The 24,869-nt window shown below is 53.4% G+C and overlaps 1 protein-coding gene across 1 annotated transcript in view; it reads left to right on the forward strand.

The window, feature by feature from the left end:
* The first annotated feature begins 2,256 nt into the window (after positions 1-2,256).
* PARVB (parvin beta) overlaps positions 2,257-24,869 on the forward strand; it is a 115,140-nt gene continuing 92,527 nt past the window's right edge. The window contains exon 1 of the mRNA XM_022596496.3: positions 2,257-2,467. Within this exon, the coding sequence (XP_022452204.1) occupies positions 2,353-2,467 (115 nt within the window). The 5' untranslated portion in view covers positions 2,257-2,352. The remainder of the gene's footprint in view (positions 2,468-24,869) is intronic.

The raw sequence follows: 24,869 nt of genomic DNA on the forward strand, positions 1-24,869 counted from the left end.
TTCGTGGTGTAACGGCATATTTTGAAGTAGGATCCGAATGGAAATAGTAAATTCTGTGTATCCACTGGGAAAGCAGACCCACTGATGAAATATCTAAACACTTAATTATTGACTGGGCACTCACCACATGCCAGGACTGCGCCCAGGAGCTCAGCTCTTTCCCATTTTCTTTCCCAAGGTTTCTTTTCCGCCCCTGTCCCCTGATTGCAGGCTCTCCCGCTGGGGTCTGTGGCTGTGAGGGCGGGGTGGCTGCAGGCCCCCCGAAACACTGTGCAGCATCTCTTGCGTGTATTTCTCCAGAGAAGACAGTCTGTACCATGCATCAGATTCTCCAAAGGGCCAGAGACCCCCTGCCCTAGATGACATTCCCTCGGCATTCAGAGCAGGGTAGCGCTGCGTCATGGCCCCATCAGGATCTCAATAACCACATTCACCATCTTTCTGTGTTTTTCCCAGAGTGGCTAGTGACATCCCAAATCAGGCCATGCTGGTGAGAAGCCTCAGAGCCCTCTGACCCTTCACTGTCCCTAAACCCAGCCTCCAATTATTCCCCACGTGTTGTGGCCTGCAAGCCCTGAAAGTTCATTGTTTTTGTTTTGGGTTTCTTTTTTTTTTTTTTTTTGGCTGCACCACGCAGCATGCATGCAGAATCTTAGTTGCCCCACCAGGGACTGAACCCGCACTCCCTGCGGTGGAAGCACAGAGTCTTAATCCCTGGGCCGCTAGGGAAGTCCCTGAAAGTTCATTCTTATCTCTTCCTTCCCTCTGCCACGGGCAACTCTGGCCTCCCCGTTTCAGTAGCTTCCGGGGGTTTTGCTTCAACCATCCTTTGCACCAGCCCTCTGCTCAGACCCCTTCAGCGGCTCAGGGCTCCTTGTGCGGGCTCACTGATCTCATGGCCTCACCCGCTCACCTAGTCACACAGGGCAGCCTGCAACCCTGGCTTCCCTCCCATCTCCCAGGTGCCTGCGTCCTCCCTGGCATTCTCCCTTTCCGTCCTGAATCTTCTCCCTTGAGAGAATAGGGGCATCTGTGTCCCTTCATCTCCCGCACCTTCTCCTTCTCCTGCTCCCCTCCCACCTCGCTGGGTTCCTAACTTCGGGGCGTGCACATTCCCCTGGATCACCAGCTCCTGGAGGGCAAGGCTCTGCCCCTGTGGTCAGTGCATCCCCGCAGGAGGACAGCCCTGGCACCGCTCGGCCAACAGAAACCTTTGCTGATGGGAACTGGAGGAGTTACAGAGTGCTGTGGGGCAATGAGCCAGCCCAAGGGAGGTGGAAAACCCTGTTAACCACACGTGTGGACCTAGACTCCCCGGCTCCTCCCCAGCTGACCTCCTCTGATAGTCCTTATCTGCTGGTGAAGGACCCCACCCGGCCTGCTGGGCCCAGCGGGAAACAGCCTTAACTCTTCCCACGCCAAGCCTGGGGCTCGTTCCACCTATGAGCGTCTCCAGAAACCGTTCACGTCCCTCCTAAGTCACAGGGACCTCGGAACTGGTCTCCCTGCCTCTGGCTTTACTCCTTCCCTGCCCACGGGCACACGTCACCCAGAGTCCACTTTGTAGAACCCGGATCCACCACGTCACCTCCACCTTAAACCCCTTCCCCGCCTTCCAGCACTTACAGGGCCTGCCTTGTCCTCTTGTCTCTCTCCTCCCTGGAGCTCCCACACTGTCCCCTCTGGTCCTGCTTTTCCCTCCGCCTGAATACCTACCCCTGATTCCATAGCAGGGCTCTTTCCTGTGTCGCCACATCACCTCTTAGGGAAACGTCCTGATCTCCCCTAGGACAGGGTACTATGTGCGGGTATTGCCCACCATACTGCAGGTTTCTAGAGGGCGGGGACAGGTCACAAGTGTTCCCTCAGCCCCAAGCCTGGCTGTGGGTAAAAGCTCAGCAAGTGAAATGACCTATCTGGGCGGTTATCTGATGCACATCGGCTGCGCAAAGGTGGTGGCCCTGGCTGCCTCGCTGCCCCGCGGGGCCCGGGTACGGACACCAGAGCCGGCTGAGCCCAGGGCTCAAACGTGTAGAACAAAAGGAGGCAGAGTGAGCCCTCGGTCCGTCCCGGCGGCGGCACTTGGGAGCGGAACCACCGCTTCACTCTGAGAGTGTGACGCGCACCGTGGGAACGGCCGACGGCCCGCGGGCTGGAAGCGGTGACTGCAGAGCCCGAGACGGCGCAGACCTCTGACGGCGGGCTCCGCAGGGCCAGGGGCGGGCGGGGGGCGGGGGCCGGCGCTGGGGCCGCGCCCTCCCGGCCACTCCCCGGGGCGAGCGGCGGCGGCGACCAGGGCGGCTCCCACACGCGCTGCGCCCGCGCCCGGCTGCCGGGGTTCCCGCGTGCCCCATGTCCTCCGCGCCGCTGCGCTCGCCCGCCCTGCGGCCCCACAGGATGAAGAAGGACGAGTCGTTCCTGGGCAAGCTGGGCGGCACGCTGGCGAGGAAGAAGAAGGCCAAGGAGGGTGAGTGCGCCGGCCGCAGGCCTCCTGCCGCGCACGCGCCGCGCCCCGCCCCGCGGGCCCAGGCGGGTGGCCGACCGCGCCCGCGCCCGCGCCCGCGCGCACGCCGCCCCGAGTCCCGCCGGGACCCGACTGAGTGGCAGCCGGGACCACGCGGCCCGAGACCCGCCCGGCCCGCGCAGCGCGCAGTCGTGACCTTCGGGACAGCCCATGCCCCTCGCTCGTTCCTCCTCCGAGACCTTTAAACGCCGGCCGGGAACCAGCCGCGAGCCTGGCCACCTCCCTTCCCCGGCGGCTCGTCGAGCCCCTTTGGGGCTCCCGGCGCCATCTAAACGCGCATCGCCAGCTCCTGCTGAGGGCAGGATGTTGAGCAAATGTGGGGCGAGTCCCCGGTTCGCGGAGGACAGGCCCGTGCCCACCGCCGTCTGAGTCGCCGTTTCTTGAGCCCCCTTCCCCGCCCAGCTCGTTCAGCCCTTGTGGCCACTCACTCTATGAGCACTTATTGGGCACCAGTGCTGAGCGGGCAAGGCCCGGGGCCCGCTGGTGTTCGTGGTGCGGTGCTCTGCCCGGGATGCGGCCCCAGCCCCGGGGAGGGGAGGAAGGAAAGGGATGCCGAGCGGGCCCACCGGCAAGGACTACGGAGCCCCCTCCATTTTTGACTCCACGTGTCCACGAAAATGATTCTCAAAAGCTTCCTACCACCTCTTACCTTTTAAGAGTTTTCTTAGAGTTATGAGGGATGTGACTCCCGGCCTCTAGATTGTGTTCTTTAAATCCGGCTGTTTCCTGGGCCTCTCCCAGGGCCGCATTACTGAATTTTTCCTTTGTTCTGGCCCAGAGATTCCTCCCCTGGGCCAGATTCCCTGTGGGTAAGAGGGTGAGTTATACTGCGGTGGCTGTGAACAGGCTGGTGGGAGCTGGCCTCAGGCAGGACATTAGACGAGAGAGGATCCGGAGTCAGGGGTGTGCAGTGAGTTCCTTAAACCATGGGTCCCCAACACCCGGGCCGCGGACTGGTACCGGTCCCCGGCCTGTTAGGAACTGGGCCTGGGCCCAGGGCTCAAACGTGTAGAACAAAAGGCAGAGTGAGCCCTCGGTCCGTCCCGGCGGCGGCACTTCATCAGCCTCTCCCCGTCGCTCGCAATAGCGTGTGAACCATCCCTTCCCCCTCCCCGCGTGCGCGGAAAAATTGTCTTCCACGGAACCGGTCACTGGTGCCAAAACGTTTGGGGACCGCTGCCTTGAACCACCTGAGCCTGACCTGTGCTTTAGAAAGTCTTCCTGTACCCGGAGGATGAGTGTACCCCCCAGGGACGTGTGTACCCCAAGGACATACTTGCGAGGCACACGTGTCCCCGTATTAATTTCTCCCATTGAGGTGTGTATTCCTAGGGATACCCGTGATGCTTTACCTCTAGGGATGTGTGTACTCCCACACACTTTCCACCCAGGGATTTGTGTGTGTGTGTGTGCGTGTGTTTGGGGGGAGGGGTGCCTATGCATTTCCCACCAGGGATGCTTTTACCAAATTAGATGATTCAGTTCCATGAGGGCAGGGCCTTTCACCTTTAGTTTATCAGTGAAAAAATGTTGCCTGCCTTATCGGTAAACAAAGGATGTTGCAGCCTTTGATCCCCTACAACCATCCCAGAAGGTGAACCCTGAGGAAATTCAGGGTGGAAACAAGAACTGCCAAGCCCTCAGGCACTGCAGCCACCCCCCCACCCCCCCCACCCCCCGCATCCCGAGGGGACTCAGGATGAGAAAGCACAGGATGCAGGTAGCTGAGGTGCACATCAAAGGAATGATTTCAGTGAGCCCAGACCCTTGCATCTTCCCATACACAGAAAAGTGCTAAATTCCTTGAGATATCTGGTTTTCTTTAATTAACCGTAATCTTTTGATGCTCCGATTACCTGGTCTTTGTTGCGAAAACCTTCTACATACCCTGGTTCCTCCTTTGCCTCTTTGGAGCGGTCCCTCAGAGCTATCTGAGATGTTGTGTCCCGGGCTTAAGTCCTCAGTTTTGTCCACCGAATAAAACATAATTCTCAACTTGCGCAGTTTTTTCAGTCAACAAGTTGTTCCAAGCAAATGAGCCCCTCCTCTCTGAAACCTGACGTTTAGGATCCAAACTGGCTTGTGTTAATCTCTTTCAAGTCGCACCTCCGAAAAGATGGTAAATGGCCTTCACCCTTCCCTCGATCATTCCAGCTGCCTCTCTGATGTGCGGTCCCACTTGCAGTCCTCGTCGCCCTCACCAAAGTCATTTCAGTTCCTCTCTACACCTTACGACAATTATAAACACAAATGTCATACTCTTTCCAGTTCATTCATTGCCTGCTGTGAGACCCTAGGAAGAAAAGATAGATAAGGCCCTCGCTTTCACGGAACAGGGAATCAGTCGTAATAATAAATAAAACAGACCAATCATGCTGTAATAATATGTGCTAGGAGGAAGATGTAACAGTGCAATCACACGGATGCCCACGAAGGCCTCAAAGCAGGTGGTGTTTGGGTTGAGACCTGAAGCAACCAGGAAAGCAATCTCTCACAGAATAGCAAGTCATCAGAATGTCCCGGAGATGACAGCTTTTTATAGGTGACATTTAATGTGCTCTTGAAATACGAAGAGCACATTCCTGAACTCATGGACCGGCCCCAAGCTCCAAAGCGACGTGCTTGCCCTTGCCTTCATGAGCTAGCCAACGCCTAGAAAATCGAGGGCCAGTCTGCTTTAATTTAAGTATAACAAGAATCACAATAGTCAGAGTCATCCTGTGATGAATAAAATAGGCACAGAAACAGCAGGAGAGAGATGCTTCCATAGTACAGCGCCCTCGCTAGTGAAAGCCCCGAGCCCTAACCACTGGACCGCCAGGGAAGTCCCAGCTGTTGTTGCTTTGGTGTGTGAGTCAGCTGGGTCCCCTGCCTCGTTTCTCAAGATTGGGGTGCCTGGCACCCTCAGGGGTCCCCCCATACAAACAGAAGGTCACAAACACGAATTGGGCTCACACGCAGGAATTCAGGGAGGACTGGCCTTGGAAGGGCTCGGTGGCTTCTGTCTGGTCTTGTGGGAAGTGGGGAAGGAGTCAGGAGCGGGAGGCCGAGGTGTGAAGGCTGGAGAATGAGGTCCTCAGTGATTGAGAATTGCCAGTATCCCTGCGGGCCCGTTGCCTTGGCAACCTGCCCTCCCTGCCATTCATGTGGTTCACAGCTGGAGCAGTTCCTGGCCCAGCTCGGGCCCCTGTGGGGAGGCGCTCATTTGCCTGCCAGGGACCCATCAGACGAGGAGGCTTCGAGGTGTGCCGGGCGCTGCCAGCTGCGCAGTGGGTTTCGTTTCCTTTTTGTTAGAAAGTCCACGGTGAACTCAGGAGCGTGGGTGGGGGACGAGGTCGGCATTGCCGAGAAGTTAGAGATCTGGGGGCGCCGGGGGCATTCGCCCCCTCCCGGGTCGGCAGAACTTGTGGCTGTGAGAGGCACGGAGGGACGCGTTGGGGTGAATGTCCTGTCACCTTCCAGGGGAGGTCATGTTAGGAAATGTGTCCTGAGGTTTGGAGGAACCCATGCAGGAAGTGCCCGTGGACTAACGCTGATGTCCTATGGTAGGGAACCAAGTCGTGTCATGTGTCGGCCCGGTTTAGAAAACGGAACTGTGACGAACTGTGGGGTGTTGGGAAAAGTGGCAAGGAACACTTAAAAAACCCCAAAGCTCCCCTTAGGAGGCCTGGGGACTGTTAAGAGCCACTCATTAAAGTGGTTCGGTTTTACTGGAGCTGCACAGAGCAGGCGCAGAGGAAAACTCCCCACGAGGGCCCCCTGGTGGCCACGGGTGACAGCCGCACAGGTCCAGCGGGCCAGGAAGGGGGCGAGGGGCGCCCCAGGGACGGATGCCCCAGCTGCTGTGTGAAGTCCTTAGAGGCGGGCGGCCAGCTCTGGGACGGGGAGGCCCTGGATGGAGGGGCGGGATAGGGTCCACTCCACCCATTTGTATGAGAGGCCCCTGCCTGCCCTTGGCCTCCGCCCTCTGCCCAGACACCAGTGACCGGCACCGGGCTGCACAGCGCCAAACCTGCCACAGCCGAGCCTGGAGGCTCTGTCCCTCCTGCTTTTCCGAGGAAAGCAAGCATTAAGGACGTTCCTGTTCCCTGATCGCTTTTTTTTGTTTTTGCTTTTGTTTTTGTGGTGCGCGGGCCTCTCACTGTTGTGGGACGTTCGGGCTCAGCGGCCATGGCTCACGGGCCCAGCCGCTCCGCGGCATGTGGGATCTTCCCGGACCGGGACACGAACCCGAGTCCCCTGCATCGGCAGGTGGACTCTCAAGCACTGCGCCACCAGGGAAGCCTTTTTAGTTTTTTTGAATTGGATTTAATTTTACTTTTTTTACAGCAGGTTCTTGTTAGTTATCTATTTCATACATATTAGTGTATATATGTTAATCCCAATCTCCCAGTTCATCCCCCCACCCTTTCCCCCCTTGATGTCCATAGCTTTTTTTTTTTTTTTTTTGTAAATATATTTTTTAGAGCAGTTTTTGCTTCTCATTCCCTAATGACTTACGACGTGGAGTGTCTTTTTCTAGGCTCATGTGCCATCTGTGCCTCTTCTTTGGTGAAGTGTCTGTTCAGATCTTTGGCCCATTTTCTAATCAAGTTTGATTTCTTTTAGTTGAACTTTAGGACTTCTTGGCATATTTTGGATACAAAACCTTTGCCAGATGTGTCTTTGGCAAACACTTTCTCCCTCTCTGCGGCTTGTCTTCTGGTTCTCTTGACCCGGCTCGTCTTCCGAGCACTTGAGGCAGAAATGGAGGTAAATGAGCAAGGTATTGACTGAAACCTCATGAATTTTTTGGTGTCTAAAGAGACACCAGTGGGCTGCGACCTTGAACCGAGGGCTGAAGGTATTAAGTTTCTTTTGTGGGCTTTAAATAACTTCCAGGAGAGAATCTCAGTTTAAACCACAGTGTTAACCCCTGTGCGTTCCCTTCGGTTCTCCCCGTCCTCTCGAGTGATCAGCTGCGTAGATGCCGTGTTGTCCCCAAATACCATCCCACTTCAACACTGCTCTGTAATAAGAGTACCTGGACAGAGGTGCCTGCAAGGTGGGACTTTTCCCCTCATGTTATTATTTATTCATTTATCTATTTATTATTTATAGGATAAAATATATCAGTATTTTTAAAAATTTTTATTGAGATATAGTTGATGTACCGTGTTGTGTTCGGTGCGGGCGTACAGCACAGTGACTCAGGTATTCCCCTCATTTTACAGTTGAGGAAACACAACCTTGCCCCGTAGCCACTTCATGGCAGTTTAAACCAGTGGTTCTCAGGTGGGGATGATTTTGCCCCCAGGGGACATTGCCAGTGTCTCATCTTGGCTGGGGTGGGGATGCTAGTGACATCTAGTGCCTGGAGGCCAGGAATGTTGGTAAACATCCCATAGCGCACTGGACAGCCACACACAATGTCCGATAACCGTGCTGAGGTGGGGAAACCTGGTGTTTCTTTCCTGAGGTGTCTCCAGAGCCAGGAGGAGGTTGACCAGCCTCAGGGCGTGGGGCAGCTCCTCGGGGCCCTCGGCTGCCAGGGTCTGGAAATGCCCCCCAGAGCCTCCCCCGCCACCCCGTGAACCTGTTCTCCGCGCGGTGCCTGGGGCTCTCAACTCAGTTTCTCGAGGGGGAGAATCCGCACGGCTCCCCCGGACCGGGCACACTAGGCCGGGCACACGTGGCTGGGGCAGCCGGTTCCAGGCAGGTGTGGTCCAAACATGGAGTCACCTGGTGAGTGGGGGTCCTGGGGGGAGAAGCGATGTCCTTGGCAGACATCCCTCTCTGGAGATGGAGAGTGAGAAGAAATGGAAAACTTCCGTGAAGGTTCAAAGTAAGTGCAATCAAACCCTCCATAATTGCTTCAGCACAACCTTGTAAATCAACTATACTCCAATAAAAATTAAAAAAAAAAGATAAAACATAATTGTTTCGAGTGGTAGATAGGAAGGAGAAGGTGAAGGCCCACTCGGCCCCATCCCAGGACGGCAGAGGGAGGAGGTGCCCGTGAGCTCCGAAGACCTAAGGACACAGGGAAAAGAATCTTTGCCTGGCAGGCTGGGGGCTGGTGGCAGGCGGTGACCTGGGCCAGGCCTGTCCTTAGGAGCCTGTGGGTGCTGTGAGGAGGGGGCAGGCCGGTGTGGTGATGGACACCCAGGGGAGACACACATCCGGGATTTGGGGGTTCTGGGTTCTGGCTAGAGGAAGTGGTCCCCCGGTTGCGTGTAAAGACTGGCTAGGAATTAGAAGAGGAGGGGCCCTGGAGGAGACCCCAGCTAGTCCCGCTGGGGAAGTGCAGGCCGTTCAGAGTGGCCGGACTGTGGTGTGGTGTGTGGGCCGTGGTCAGCCTTGGGGCAAGCTGGAGCGGTCACTGGGCCCTGTCATCCCCGCACGTGGGAGCAGTGGGCACCAGTTACCAATCTCAGCTACTTTAGAGAGGCCGGTGTCGAATGGACGGGAGCGCGGTGACCTGCAGGGAAGCAGCTCCAGCGTAGGTGCAGGCAGGGCGGGCTTCCTGGAGGCAGTGTGCTGGGCTGGGAGCAGCAGGATTCCTGAGACGTGAGGAGGCAACAGCTGCAGGGTGAGATGCAGAGGTAGCAACCCAGAGGCCACTCTGAGATGGAAGGAACTGCATAGAAACAGATTAGATGAGGGCCGGTTCTCCAGGCCCCTGACCCTGCTCCCACTTAGTTACTCTTGGGGCCGAGGCACCTGGGGAGGCGTAGAGTTCTGGCTGTTTGGGGTGTTTGCATAGAGAACTTTCTGGGCACATAGAGACTTCGAGGTGATTTCCACATCCTCTTTAAGCAGATCTCAGCACACCCTCCCACTTACTTTTGAAAATAAAAATGGGATAGTATCCTTCTTTGCTGCAAGATGTAGGGAAAGGATTTGTAATGAGTTTGGTCTCCTTTGGCCAGGGAGGTGGGACTTTTTGGGGATTCTTTGCCTTTCCAGTCCCTCTTTGCTCACGTGATCCTCTTGATGATCTACCCTCAGGAAGTTGACTACCCATCACGGTTAAGGTGGGTTGGACTCCTGACTTACAAGAAGGGAAAGAGGGTGGCTGGAAAGAAGGGGAGGGAGGTGAGCAGGTGAGGGACCGGGGCCATGTACACGATGGGTTCTAGAATGTTCTATGGGAAGAGAAGTCAGTGTAGGTCCTATTTGAATCCAGCGGGCTGTGAGGTTCTCTGCAGACCCTGCCGTGTTTCTTGCTGCAAACCCTAAGGCGTCTTCTTTGAACAGGGCTGCCTCTGTCCATGGGGGCTGCTCTTGGTCAGAGAGGGAGGTACAGTCTGTCGACTCCTGTAATGCAGTCCTGAGGAAGTCACTGGAAACCACTGTTCTGTTTTCCTGTCTCTGGCTGAGAGGAGGTGGCTTTCAGGGGCTTGGTGTGGCTTTGTCGAGTTTCCTTTGATTACTATTCCGATTATAATCTTCAAATCCAGCACTTCTCCTTGTTTGTTCCACCGTTGTCCAGATGCACCCGGGGCATTTCAGAGAGAAACACGTAGGCACGTCAGCGTGTCCCACACTGGGCTTTTTTTCCTGGCCATCTACTGAAATCTCTCGGAAATTTTGCTTCAGTAGAGAATGGGAATGGTGACACTGGACCCGGAGTGATGACCTTATGTTCCTTACCTTTCAGGAACAGCTAACTCTCTGTGGTCCTCCTAGCATCTTGGTTATACCTGCGTGGTCCCAGAGAGTCAGGTCGCCTTGGCAACTTCACACTCGTTAGAGGAGCTCACCTTTGAATTCCTGTTCCCACCCCATGGAATTAATATTTATCACACATCCCGAAGTTGCTTACCCTCGCGTTCCCTGTCCAGTCGTCAGAATAATTAAGGGATGGTTAGAAGATGTAAGTGGGTAAGCGCCTGTTGTGAGCGGATTTTAAATGCTCTATGTGATTGATTTCTCCCCTGTTGTGGTTGGCAGAGGGCAGGTCCCTTTACCCAGCTGTTTTCTTACTTTCCATCGTAGGAAAGAGGTACCCAAAGAAAGCACATTTTCTCCTTGCATTAGCCGTACACTTGACTTTTTAGGTTTCAGATGAAAAATGGCTTTACTTCCTATTGAGTATATTTATTATTTTCTATATTATGTAGAGGCTGAAGAAACATATTAGTAAGTCTAAGAGTACCTTGTAAACATATGTTGGCCTAGTGGTGTTAACCTGCTAGTCTGTACTCAGTGCTGTTGGGGTAAAAGAATGTAAACACGAACTACAATCAATTCTAGAAGCTTTTGGTGGCTCTTGCCTCGTTGAGATGCTACTATTTTTTTTTTAAAGTATAGTTGATTTACAATGTGTTAATTTCTGGTGTTCAGCAAAGTGATTCAGCTATACACACACACACACACATATACACACACACACATACACACACACACACACACACACACACATATATATATATATATACACACACTTTTTCGGATTCTTTTCCATTATAGGTTATTATAAGATATTAAATATAGTTCCCTATACTATACAGTAGGTCCTTGTTGATTTTCTATTTTATATATAGTGGTGGGTATATGTTAATCCCAAACTCCCAATTTATCTCTATTCCCCCCTGCTGCCGCCTTCCTCTTTGGTAACCATAGTTTGTTTTCTATGTCTTCGAGACTCTTTCTGTTTTGTAAATAAAGTTCATTTATATCCTTTTATTTTAGATTCCACGTATAAGCCATATCACCTGGCATTTGTCTTTCTCTGTCTGGCTTATGTCACTTAGTAAGATCATCGCTAGGTCCATCCACGTTGCTGCCAATGGCATTATTTCATTCTTTTTTATGGCTGGAGATGCTGCTTCTTGGTAACATTAAAGGTTAAAAGAAGAAATGGAATGAGCAGCAGATTCCGGCATCACTGGTCTCTGGGGCTCACGGCACCAAAGTGTCACGTGATCGGCCCTGGGAAACCAGTGGTCCTTTCGTTTTCTACTTCCTCTGGGTGTCAGGCCGTGGAATCCCCTTTTGCTGCTATGTGTTTCGCCCTCTGAGTGTTAAAGCTTTGGGGCCTCACTTCCTCACTTGTGAGGCGGGGAAATGTGGGGGTGATATCAGCTCTGTGTCTCCGAGCCCACGAGGGCTCGTTGTTTTCCAGAAAGGCAGCATGTCTCTGAGGGAGGCTACACACCGGTGGGTGGAGCCGGGTCTCCGCTCCCATCCCTGCTCTGTGGGTCTGTTACTCCACCTCTCTCAGCCTCTTTGCCTGCCCAGCCCACGTGGATCACGTGGCACTTAGGTGATGTGGGGATAAAATGTGATGAAGGTCTTATCAGCAATTGAGTGCTCGTTAAGTGTTAGTTATTGATAATGTTGACAAGTGAGATATTGACACAGAGCTGGCTAGTGGTAGGGCAGGGCTGGCAAACCGTTTCCACCAGAGAGCTCGACCGATAATGGCTGCCTGCCACTGTGTTAAGAAGGATTCTGAGGCTGCATCTGGATGGGGGGGTGGGGGGGTAAAGAACACTGGGACTAATTAGTCAAGCCTGCCGTGTATATGGGAGGGTTAATTGCTGACTGATTGTCATCCCCAGAATAGAAACCTCTTCTCACTCTGGTCCTGTATCATGTCGACAGCTCTGGCTGCTTCTTTCACATTGTGTCTCATGAAGGCGCTAGTTGGCGGGTGGTAACAGAGTGACACAAATACTTTAAATTATTTGCATCCTGGGAATGTTGGGATCCTACTTCTTGTCCTGGACCACTGTGACCAGGAAGCACTGTGCACGCTCCCTTGGCGTGCACTGCAGAGAAACGGAAGTTCCTGCGTTTGCAGAGCAGCAGGCATTTGAACTGGGACGCGGTGGTCCTGGAGTGTGACACCAGCTCAGCAGGCATCCTCGCCTACCTCACCCACCTCGGCCTCTGTCCTTGTCAGCAGCCTGAGGAAGCAGAACATTAGGCAAATCTGAGCAGTTTCTTACGCTTGCACGTTAGTTAGCAGTTGAATGCTTGCTCGTTAAGCTTAGGTGTTTTGAGATGATTGTCCTTGGTCTGGGTCTTTGAGCCTTTACCTGCTAGTAAAGCAGAGCGGGTCAGGAATGTTGGTTTCCACAGGTAAGACCATCTTAATAGGTGACACCTGTTATTTTCATAACTTAGGCGTTTTCCTACTTTCATTTGAAAAATTACAGTTCCAAAGGATCTAGCTTTTACTCCAATATTAAGTGATTAATAAGCTAAAGAGGGGCGGAACATTTCCCAAGTCCTAGGGCTTGCTCAAACCCAGCACTCCCGGAAGCAGCTGTCTGGTTCGATGGAAGCCCAGCCGCCCTCAATGTTTGCTGCTTCTCCCATTACCGTGGAGTCTGCTAGAACCATCCAGGCGCTGCTTTAAGTATGTGGACAGAGCATCCTTTGAGCAGGCTGGGGAAGGGGACACCGTGCTTGTGGTGTTCGAAATTCATTGTTGGTATAAATGGACTTTGAGGGACATCTTTCCCAAAACCTCACTGGAAGTGTCTTCATCCCTCTATTTTCTCTTGTTTTGAAAATTAATATTATCTTTCAAAGTAAGACCTGAACGAATCCATACGTGATATATACAAGCTTAATAGATGATCAACTGAGAAGCAGTGAGGGAAAAGTTAAAAGAAAAAACAAAACAAAACAAAACCACCCAGACTGGAGTCTACAGTGGTCGTGCTCATGGCCGAGGCTTGTTGGCACCCGTGGTGTTCCAGGCACGGCGCTAACCTCCACTCGTTTAATCCCCACCCAAAGCCGAGAAGTGGGTACTGCGTGGTTATTCCCATTTTGCAGATGAGCAAACAGAGGCCCAGAGAAGTGAAGTCCTTTGCAGGAGGTCACTCCGCAGGCCAGCTGGCCAGTCGCTGGCTGGTGAGATTAAAACCTTGGCAGCTTTGGTTCTTAATTGCCACCAACCTTGTCAACTGGAACAGTGATTCAAATGCGAGTAGGCTTCCCAGCTGGCTCACAGTAAAGTCATTATCATTCCTGGCATTTGAGATGCACTCAGCCCTGGTGGGAGGAAGGTGCTCCCGAGGAGACGAATGAGATCCATTTTGTGCTAAATGGACTCGTTGGCATTTGCAGAAAGAAAACAGAACCCCGGCGACTTGGTGCTGCTCCGGGACCTGGTCCAGGTCCCCGCTGGTCCTCCGTTGCCTGCCCAGCTCTCGGCCAGTCTCCTCCGTCTTCCTTGGCTCGGGGGCCCTCACGTGTGCTGTTCCCTCTGCCCCATCGGCTTAAATGTCAGCCTCCAGCAGGTGGGGGCCCTGTGCTGCCCGATCACCCACCACGTCCTGTGCCTTCCTGCCAGAGGTGGTAGGCTCTGTGACTATCTCCCGCTAGCCTGGGTCCCCCGGCCAGGGTGTCGTCATCTCTTCTGCAGAGATGATAAGAAATGCTCTCGGCCACTTAACGTGGTCTTTGTGTATTTGCTGAGTGAGCAAGAGGCAGTGTGCAGTGGTTACGGCCACTGAACTTGGGACCCACCTTTGAGGGTTACAACTCATCCTGCTGCACTCTGGGGCTTTGACCTGGGGGAAGGTACTACCCTGAGCCACAGTTTCCTCTTCTGTGAAGAGTACTTAACTCATAGGGTTATTGGGGAACTGAGTGAGTTATTAAATGAAATGATGTAAATTCAGCTGGGCCTGATCAGGCGATAGCATGGGAGAAAATATTCCCATGATTCGGGTACCAATTCCACTTCTGATCACCAGCTGTGATTCTGACAGCAATGCCGACGTGTGTGGGTTTTTTGTCCACACCAAGTAATTCTCTGACTCCAGTATCAGTTCGGTTCTGACACTATCTATCCGGAGATGGCATCAGATTCCACAAGTTAAGGACTCAGTCCCACAAGACTGCCCCCTACTTCAGATGCTAATCCCAAGTTCAGGTTATTTACTACCTGTGCTTCTGACCGACTGGGTATAAATCAGAGGTTTCCATGACCCCCTCCTTGGGTTTGATTAATTTGCTAGAGCGGCTCACAGGACTCGGAGAAACATTTTACTCACTAGGTTACCGGTTCATCATAAAAGGATAGAACTCAGGAACAGGCAGCTGGAAGAGATGCACAGGGCGAGGTGTGGGGAAAGGGGCACCCTACTCACCCAGTACCTCCTTTGTTCACCGACCCAGAGGCTCTCTGAACCGAGTCCTTCTGGGCGTTTATGGAGGCTTCATTAGTAGGCACGATTGATTAATTCATTGGCCATGAGAGATTGCCCAAATCAATCTCTAGCCCCTCCCTCCCCCTTGGAAGTTTGGGGGAGGGCTGGAAAGTACCAACTCCCTAATCACATGGTTGGTTCCCCTGGCAACCAGCCTCCATCCTTAGGTTACCTAGGGGCTTTCCAAAAGTTACCTCATTCACATAAGACATCTTTATCACTCCCATCACTTAGGAAATGCCTAGGGTTTCAGGAGCTAGGGCCAGGAATTCGGATGAAGATCAAACATATATATTTCTTATTACAAATCGCCATTATCCCAATTTTCAAAATACATGTCTGATAAAGGACTGGTGTCGAGGATATATAAAGGACTCCTTCAACCAATAATAGAAAGACAACACGATAAGAGAATCAAGGTTTGAACAGACGCTCCATCAGAGAAGATGCACCAATGGCCCACATGCGTCTGGAAAAGCCCTTGGCCTCCGCGTCGTTAGCCGCCTGGGGAATGAACCACAGATTAGAAGCAGGGGGACATACTCCACACCTGCCAGCATGGCTGAAATGATCCCGCCGGGACTCGGCGAGGATGTGGGGGAGCTGGAACGCTCATACACGCTGGGGGGGGGGGTTTACGGTGATGCCATCACTCAGGAAGTCAGTCTGGTAGTTGCTCGAAAAACTAAACCTACGCACATCCTCCCTGTGACCCAGCAACTCCAGTCTGAGATACTTAGTTAAGAGACATAGAAACCTGTGTCCATACGAAGCCTTGTAGCAGAACGTTCACAGCAGCTTTACTCAGGACAACTAAGACCCGGAGACAGCTGCCCATCAACAGGAGAATGGAGAGGTGGGCGGGGCTGCTGGGCCTTGAGAAGCAGCAGGTACCAGCGCACGCGACACAGTGACTCAAAACTGCTGTGCCAGCAACAGAAGCCAGACCCAAGGAGCACATGCTGTGACTCCGTTCCTCAGGAGAAGGAGCTCTCGATGGGCGCAGCTAATCGCTGGTGGTCGCCTCTGGAGTGGGATGGGGCCTGTGGCTGCGGAGGGGCGGGACAGAATCTTCTGTGACTCAAAATGTCCTCTATCTTTTTTTTTTTTTTTGCGGTACGCGGGCCTCTCACTGTCGTGGCCTCTCCCGTTGCGGAGCACAGGCTCCGGACGCGCAGGCTCAGCGGCCATGGCTCACGGGCCCAGCCGCTCGGCGGCATGTGGGATCCTCCCGGACCGGGGCACGAACCGCGTCTCCTGCATCGGCAGGCGGACTGTCAACCACTGCGCCACCAGGGAAGCCCCTGTCCTCTATCTTGATAGGGGTTTAAGAGACACAGGGGCACGCATTTGTCAAAACCCCTTGAATGTGCACTTCAATGTATGCAAATTTTAACTAGAAAGAAGAAAAGGATTATAAATGAACACTGTACTCTAGCTGGTGATGTGTATATTCAGGGGGAGAGGTATCCCTGTCTGCAGTTTACTTTGAAATACATAAAAATTAAAATGGTGTGGCAGGGCCCCAAAGATGTCCACATCGCAGTACCCAGCGCCTGTGACTGCATCACCTTAATGTGGTAAAAAGGACTTAGCAGATGTGATTAAGTGAAGGACCTGAGATGGGGAGATGATCCTGGATCATCCAGGTGGGCATAGGGTCCTCACAGGAGGGAGGCAGGAGGTCAGTGTAAGGGAGAGAGGTGTGTCGATGGAAACAGAGGTTGGAGTGATGCAGGGCCTCAAGCCAAAGAACGTTGGCACCTCTAGAAGCTGGAAAAACCAAGAAGCAGATTCCGCCTCCACCCTCCAGAAGGAGCACAGCTCTGCTGACAACTTGATGTTAGCCAGTGAAACCTATTTTGGACTTCTGAGCCCAGAACTATAAGATAATAAATTTATATTGCTTTAAGCCGCTGCCTGTGTGGTCATTGGTTAAGGGAGCCCCAGGCAACTAATACAGATAGATTCCTGGGTAGACAGAGGGATGGATGGATACATAATGAAACAGTTACAGAAAAATGTTAGTGGTAGACTCCAGGCAGTGGGTGTACAGGCGTTCACGGTCCGGTTCTTTACATGTTTCTATACGTTTGAAAATTGTAATTGTAAAAATTGGGGAAAATGCCTGGGTTAGGCACGTAATAAGCTCTACAAAGGTGTTAGCCGTCATTCTCATCATCGTTACCATTACGGCCACTCCCCACTTTATCCATCAAATACAGAAGAGGTGCAGAAAGAGAAGGCCATGGGCTGGTGGTAACTGGACAGAAATAATAAAATATAATAAGACCATCGTGACCTATTTGGATAGTTGCTTCCATTTAAGAAAACTTGAGAGAAGAAATCAAGTGAAGGGATGGGAACTCAGGAGCCAGAGCCCAGTCAGTGTCATTTCTGCCAGTTGGCCGATTGGGTCCAGGCTGCACACAGGTGCAGGGATGGGACGGAAGACGGTGCCCCGGGAACTGCGCGTCCATATCCTCAAACCCCCTGAGCTGCCGCTGCTGCTGAGGGTGTCTGCACTTTGTTAGGGGAAGAGAGTGTTTCAGTTAAGTTGATCTAGAAAACATATTATTAGTATAATGAGATTTTAATGATTTGAAATTTTGTTGGAGCTGCACACAATTTCAATCTTACTGTGTGCAGCTCGGCTTGGTTTTGTTTTATTTTCTGCTCAGGCCCCGTGGCAAGGACACATTTCTACAATGATTATTTAGCTTTTCTTTCTGAGAGCCCTACGTGCAGGCTGCTTTTAATTTTCTTGTTTTGAAAACCCCTCGGAAGAAAAGAATATCCTTTTCGTAAACACTTGGCTGGCTCGATCCCAAGCAGAGTATGACTGTTGCCACTGAAGAGATTTGTGTTTGTTTAAGGGTTATGCCAGGTCTCTGCTCATTATTCGTGATGGCCAGGAAGCGGAGACGACCCAAATGTCCATCAGCAGCTGAATGGAAACACACAGTGTGGCCTATCCATGCAGTGGAATATTATTTGGCAATAAAAAGGAGCGAGGTACTGACACAGGCTGCAACAGGGATCAACCTTGAAAACATGATGCTCAGTGAAAGAAGCCAGACACAAAAGGCCACATGTTGTGCACCTCTGTTCGTATGGAGCGTCCAGAGTAGGCAAATTCACAGAGACAGAAACTAGACTCGTGATTGACAGGGGCCGTGGGCAGGAGAGATGGGAGTGACTCGTGATGGATCCAGAGTTTCTTTTTGGAGTGATGGTAACGTTCTTAAATGGATTGTGGTGATGGTTACAAAACTCTGAATATACCAAAAACCATGGAACTGCACACTTTAACAGGGCCAATTGCATGGGGTGTGAATTCTATCTCAATAAAGCTGTTAAAAAAAATAGTGTGCGGCTCAGAGCCCGAGCTCAGAGCTTGTCCTGCCTCCCTCCAATCATGGATCCGTTTCCCTGCATGTTTCCAAGGTGGGATCCTTAACCTGCGGGGGAGGATGGGGTATCCTCCAGGAAGCACGTTGACTTTTTCTATTTGATTCTGTGTCATTTCGTTAGAGAAATGTGCTGGTCACAGCTTTCAGAACTGATTTTATGACCCACGGGGTCAAGAGGATAATTTTCAAACGTTGCTCTGAGAGATGCAGGGAAGGGGAATGAGTCGGTGGGTGTTAAGGGGCGCGAGTACTTTTGAGGGATTTATTGTTGGCTCTGGTGTTCGGTGCTCCAACCCGGATTCTCAACTCTCTGGTTTGTTCATTGTTATTCGTTAATTGTTCGGCCTTCCAGGCACATGGTCATTCATCAGTGCATTTACTGAGCTCCCTCAAGACCAGCTACCGGGGTGGGACGGGCGACCAGTGGAGTGACCCTGCCCTGGACGCCGGCCCAGCCCTCGTGGTGTTAATGTCCCCCCGCCCCCTCCCCCGCTCTTGCTGTCCACTCTTTATTCCCCACTGAATGACCTCGGCCCCCTCGCTGAAAACCAGTTGGCCATCGGCTGTGAGTGTATTTCGGGCTCTATTCTAGTCCATTGGTCTGTGTGTCTAGCCTATGCCACCATCAGGCTGTCTGCAGCTTTGTGGTAAATTTCCCCCACTTTGTCCTTCTTTCTTTTTCCAGATTGCTTTGCCTATCCAGGGTCCTTTGAGAGTCCGTATGAATCTTAGGGGGGACATTTTGTTTCTGTCGAAATTGCCACTGGGATTTTGATAGGGATTGCATTGAATTTCGAGATTGGGCTGTATCGTTGTCTTAACAGTGTTAAGTCTTCCAGGCCATGAACACGGACGTCTTTCAATGTATTTCGGTCTTTCTCCCTTAGTTTCCTTTCGTGGGGTTACGTAGTTCTCAGTGTGCAAGCCTTTGCCTGCTTGGTTAGACGTGTCCCTGGGAGGTCTGTGTCTTTGGGTGCTGTTATAGATGGACCTGTTTCGTGTGCCGGCTGTTTACCTGAGCTGCAGCCCGAGCAGTGCCTGGGTCCTGCACCTCAGAGCCGCTCTCTCTTGCCCACTCGCCTGGTTCTTACCACGTTGCTGGGGCCTCACCCTCGTGGTTGGATGTCGTTGACAACCAGGGGAGGTCGTGCCCCTGGCTGCGCTTGGCCGATGGCGGTGGGGATGCGGGGCTGACTGCAGGAGAGGATGAGCCCAAGTCCCTGGAGGTGGACCAGGTCAGCTCTCAAGTGGCTACCTGGCAAGTCTGATAGAGGCCGGGGGTCCGGTGGTGAAGTCACGAAGCTGAGGCAGGCTGTCTCAGTGACACGTTATCTCCTTACGCAGCCCCTTGGATACACCTGATTAAAAGAGGGGTGCAGAGGGCACTTACCACCCTGGTCGTGTCAGCTGGAGTGGTGTGCTAACAGGACGGTTCTGCAGAATCCCTGGCGGGACCACAGGGTCTTCTCATCGGCTCGTTTCCTTCATGGGTTCAGGACGGCGCTGCTGGGGACTGGAAGGCTGAGGCTGAAACCGAGCAGGACCCTGTGGGCTCCTGGGCACGGAAGCCTTTCTGTACCACCACCCCCCCGCCCCGTTTCACGTTGGCAAGACTCCAGCCTCCAGGACCTTCCCTGAGTTCCAAAGGGCAGGTTCGAACAGTTGCCAATGAAGGGAGGAGCAGCTAAGAAACCACGTGGGGCGAGACTAACGGGACCAGAGAAGCGCCCTTGATTAGCAACAGGGTTTCGTACTCAGGAACCCGCGCGGGGTCCTGCTCGCTTTCAAGGCCAGAGTCTGCTGACCGAGCCTCAGGAACCTTATCAGTGAGGGCGGGCGGGGGGGGGGGGGCGGTGGCAGCTGGATCTCTGATGACCCTGAGGGTTAAGCGAGGTCCTGCACGGAAGGCTGGAGCACAGCCCGACCGTAGGGCGGCCTGGCGGGAGCTGTGGTTTCTCTTCCTTCTCATTTTGGTTGCCTCCCCCTCCTCCGTGCTCACAGCAGCGTGTGGGGTGTGGGCGTGTTGTGATCCCATTTTGCAGATGAGGAGAAAGGACAAGAGAGGAGAGGCGCCCCACGGCTTGCCCGGGAGGAGCTGGGATGCATGCGAGCCTCTGCCCACTCCTCGCTGTGGGCGGTACTTGGAAGCTCAGGAGAGCGCCTGGGCCCCCGGGCACCCCAGGGTGTGGTTATAACGACATTTGGGGGAGTGACTGTGAGAGGATGGGCCAGACTTGTGGTTCTTCTGCTGCCTTCTATAGGGACTGCTGTGAAAATGCCATGAGTCACTCATTCATTCATTCATTCATTCATGCTTTAGTTGAGCAGCCTTGGGAATAGAGCCTGGAATGTGCCGGTACAGCCCCTGTCCCGGGTGGTCCCAGAACAGGCAGACCAGACCCACCCCCCACCCTCATGCTCCCCAGGGACGAGGGGACTTTAGCACACGTAGTGGGTCCAGTCCTGGCCTGGGGTTGGGGAGGCAGGTGCCCCTGCAGGGGTGGTACTTGGGCTCTGAGCTGGAGGTTAAGTTGCATTTTAGCAGGAAGGGTGGGGACAGACAGAGGGAACAGCTCGTGGGAAGGCTGACAGGCGAGTGGGGAAGAAGGTCGTGAGTTGTGCCCCCACCAAGTTCAGGCTCTGAAGTCCTAACCCCTGCTGCCTCAGTGTGACCTTACTTGGAGGTAGGGTCTCTAAAGAGGTAATTAAGTCAGAGTTAGGTCATAGGGTGGGCCCTCACCCAATGTGAATGATGTCCTTATAAAAAGGGGAAATCGGGACACAGACGCACACGGAGGGAAGCAATGAGGACATGGGGAGAAGGCAGCCGTCTGCAAGACCAGCAGAGAGCCCTCAGGAGAAACCAGCCCTGGATCTTGGACCTCCAGTCTCCGGACTGCTGCCTTCTATAGGGACTACTGTGAAAATGCCATGAGTCACTCATTCATTCATTCATGCTTTAGTTGAGCAGCCTTGGGAATAGAGCCTGGAATGTGCCGGTACAGCCCCTGTCCCGGGTGGTCCCAGAACAGGCAGACCAGACCCACCCCCCACCCTCATGCACTTCTGTTGTTGAAGCTGCCCAGTCTGTGTACTTCCTTACAGCAGCCCTAGGATAGGAAGACAGTGTCTGGTTGGAACATGGAGGGAGTGGCCAGGATTGTGACGGGCGAGTCCCGGGCCCCTCTCTGGCCGTGACCACCGTTGGCAGAGGTGGTACTGTCCGCTCAGCTCGAGGATCAGTGCCAGGCCAGTCATGCACCACGGGGAGGCGTGCTCCGTCCTGGGCCTCTTTCAAGATGTATTTGTTTCTACAGAGGATGCCTGGCAAAGTAGTCCAAGTAACGGAGCTTTGCTGCGGCGTGACAGGAGGGCAGCAGGGCTGTTAACTTGGGGGCGTTCGGTGCCAGGAGGGGTTGCTGTTTGGAGCAGGGTGTGGCCCTGGTCATGGGTATCCCTCTCCGCACTGACACTCAGGGTCCTTCCCGTCCCAGAGATGTGTGAGAGCAGCCTCTTCCGGAAACCCACCGAAGAGAGACAAAACAAAACCTCCAGACCAAGACAAACCAGGTCTGGGGCCTTGCATTTGAATGGGGTGAGACCTAAAAGAAATCCTTTTTACTTCCTTGTGGAACGAGCGGTCTCAGCTTTGAGCCAGAGAGGCGCTGGTCAGGATCGTTTTGGTGGTAAGTGACAGAGACGCAGTTGCATGATTTCAAGGCAGAAAGGTTTGGCTTAGGTAATCGAGCCTTAGAAGAGACAGAAGGGGCTGGTCTGGGGAGGCCTGGCTGAGATTGGCCCTGGTGCGACCCTGTCCTGCATGTGTAGCTCACATCCCCCCAGCATCAGGGGCCCCGCCTCCCCTCCCCCACCCCCGAGTCAGGTCACAGGTGCACCCTCAGCACCGTGTCCTATATCTTGTGTGTTCCATCCTGTCGCTGGGGCGGGCAGTGGGCCGTGCTTAAGACTGGATGACTCAGCACCGAGGTCTCCAGCTGCAGGTCCAGCTCTCTGGCTCCAAGGCTGTGCCCTGTGCTGTGCCTCCTCCCCAAAGACATCAAATGAGAACTGAGCCCCCTTTGCCGATGAGGGAACTGAGGGGGCGGGAGCGGGTGTCAAAATGACGGCCACCAACCGTGAATGTGATAGATGATCAGTGTGAAAGGGCATCCCTGGTGGCGCAGTGCTTGAGAGTCCGCCTGCCGATGCAGGGGACACGGGTTCGTGCCCCGGTCCGGGAAGATCCCGCATGCTGCGGAGCGGCTGGCCCCGTGAGCCATGGCCGCTGAGCCTGTGCGTCCGGAGCCTGTGCTCCGCAACGGGAGAGGCCACAGCAGTGAGAGGCCCGCGAACCGCAAAAAAAAAAAAAAAAAGGGACTCCTTTTCTCCCGCCTTTCCTCATTTCAGGCACTGGCCGAGAATGGAAGGTCCATTTGTCAGGGTAGCTCCGGTCTGATTCAGTTTGGAAGTTGTTCCACACTTTGAACTGGGGTAAAAGTATCCACCCAGTGAAAATGTGAGCAGGGGACACACAGAGTGCAGAGGCCAACCTGATGTCCCCAGCGGTGGACGGCCCTCTGAGGCTGCGTGCCCACTGCTGTGGTGGCCCCATCGATTGCTTTTATTGTCCTCGGTGTTGGAGTGAGACAAGTGGAAGCACGATTTCGGAGCGCGTTGCAAGGAACTCTGGGGACTGTGGAAGCCCTGGAGATTCGAGCTGGGAATCAGACTCACGTTGGTGCTTTGTTTCTATTAAAGGCAGCAGATTTCTGCCCAGGACGCGGACTTGGCGGCCTGGAACGCGGAGCGAGTGGAGCTTAGCGCCTGAGCGGTTGGCACTTGACTCAGCCTCTGCTTGTCTCTGGCGGGGATTGGATCTCGATGTTCCCACCGTGAACGAGCCCAGCGCAGAGTTTCACGGGCATGCAAGGCCCTGGCTGTGTGCCCGGCGCTGGACTTGCCCAAATTCCTTCCTGCTCCTCCCAGCCATCATCCATAGAGGGGTCTGCAAACTTTTATTGCAAAGGGCCAGACAGTGTGGCAACTATTCAACTCTGCCCTTGTAGCCAGCAGGCAGCTGTGGAAATACTAAGCCAATGGGCCTGGTCGTGTTGCAATAAAGCTCATTTACCAGATTAAGCCGGGGACCAAAACTGGCCATGGTTTGCTGACCCCTGATCCATGGCATAGATTCTACTCGCTGGATTTGGGTTATGTTTTTAGTCCCTTCTTTCTTTTTTTTTTTTTTTTTTAATTAATTAATTTTGGCTGCGTTGGGTCTTAGTTGCGGCATGCAGGATCTTTTGTTGTGGTCTCTTTGTTGTAGCGCACGGGCTTCCTAGTTGCGGCGTGCGGGCTTTCTAGTTGTGGTGTGCGGGCTCAGTAGCCCTGCGGCATGTGGGGGACTTTCCGCCAGGGAAGTCCCTGTTTTTAGTCCTTTCTGCTTTGTTAAACTTATTTAAAAAGAAGTCCCCGGGACTTCCCTGGCGGTCCAGTGGTTAAGACTTTGCCTTCCGATGCAGGGAGTGTGGGTTCGATCCCTGGTCGGGGAGCTAAGATCCCACATGCCTCGTGCCAAAAAACCAAAATATGAAACAGAAGCAATATTGTAACAAGCTTAATAAAGACTTTGAAAATGGTCCACATTAAAAAAAAAAAAAGAAAAGAAATCCCCCAACCCCCCTGCCCCACAGCAAGGTTCCTCACCCTTTACTCTGTGTGCAGATTGATGGGAAGAGGGATACAAGAGCTGAGACTGATGGGAAGAGGGATACAAGAGCTGAGATTGATGGGAAGAGGGATACAAGAGCTGAGATTGATGGGAAGAGGGATACAAGAGCTGGGTCACTTGTCCCCTCTTAGCTCGGTGACCTTGAGCTGGGCTCAGCCCATTCCCTTCTCTGAACAAGGGGATTGATGGCAACGCCTCCCGCACCGATCTCCTGGATTGCTTGAAGAATTACACTCGATAATGTGTGCGAAAGGGCCTTGTGAGCTGTCAAGTGTCTTCGAAGTGTGCACACGTTTGTCGCCAGGTGCACGTGTGGAGGAGCACATTGGGCAGAGGAGTGAAAAGAGAATCCGAGGCCAGGGCAGGTGGGGACTTATTTCTGCTTGTGCCACGCTCACGCCCCTTTCGGGGGCCAGGTGTCTGGCTTTTGCTGTCTAATCTGCGGAATCGAGTCCCTGGCGGCCCGTGTTTCTCCCCCGTGTCGCCGGCTTCCGAGCTCCATCTGTGCTGAGTAACGGCCACGCAGGGAGAAGCATAGATCTTCCGTGACACTTTAGCCATAAAGGTCCTTCTGTCGGTTAGTAGAAAAGGTCTCTTTTGACAGGTGCCATGTAATCAAAGACATGTGCTTCGTGGCTGCAAGTTCCCTGCTGCAAAATAGATATAATTCTTATGAAGCGAGAGAGATGGCCCAAAAGAGCTGTTTCACCACTCGGGCTGTTTATAGGCACTGGGGGGATTAATGACAAAGCGGACAATGTTCTGCTGGCCCAGCTGGAGCTGGATATGGCCTGTGACTCCATCCCTGGGCTTTTGGCCACAGGCTCGACCTGTGCCAGGTCAGCGAGCACGTGAGCACATGATGGTGGCGTGTGGGCGTGTCCGTGCGAGCGTCCAGCTCTACCCCAGCGGGCAAGGGAGACAGGCAGCTACCCGCTTCCCCTCTCAATGGCAGAAACCCTGTGGATGGTCAGCTCTGCACTTAACAAATGAAGCTCAGGCCAGGAAGCGCTTCTTTTTTTTTTTTTTTCTCCCCCCGCCCC

The sequence above is a fragment of the Delphinapterus leucas genome, chromosome 11 (assembly GCF_059928025.1).
Source record: "Delphinapterus leucas isolate spDelLeu-1000000601 "Yukka" chromosome 11, BTC_Dleu_Yukka2, whole genome shotgun sequence".
Taxonomy (NCBI): domain Eukaryota; kingdom Metazoa; phylum Chordata; class Mammalia; order Artiodactyla; family Monodontidae; genus Delphinapterus; species Delphinapterus leucas.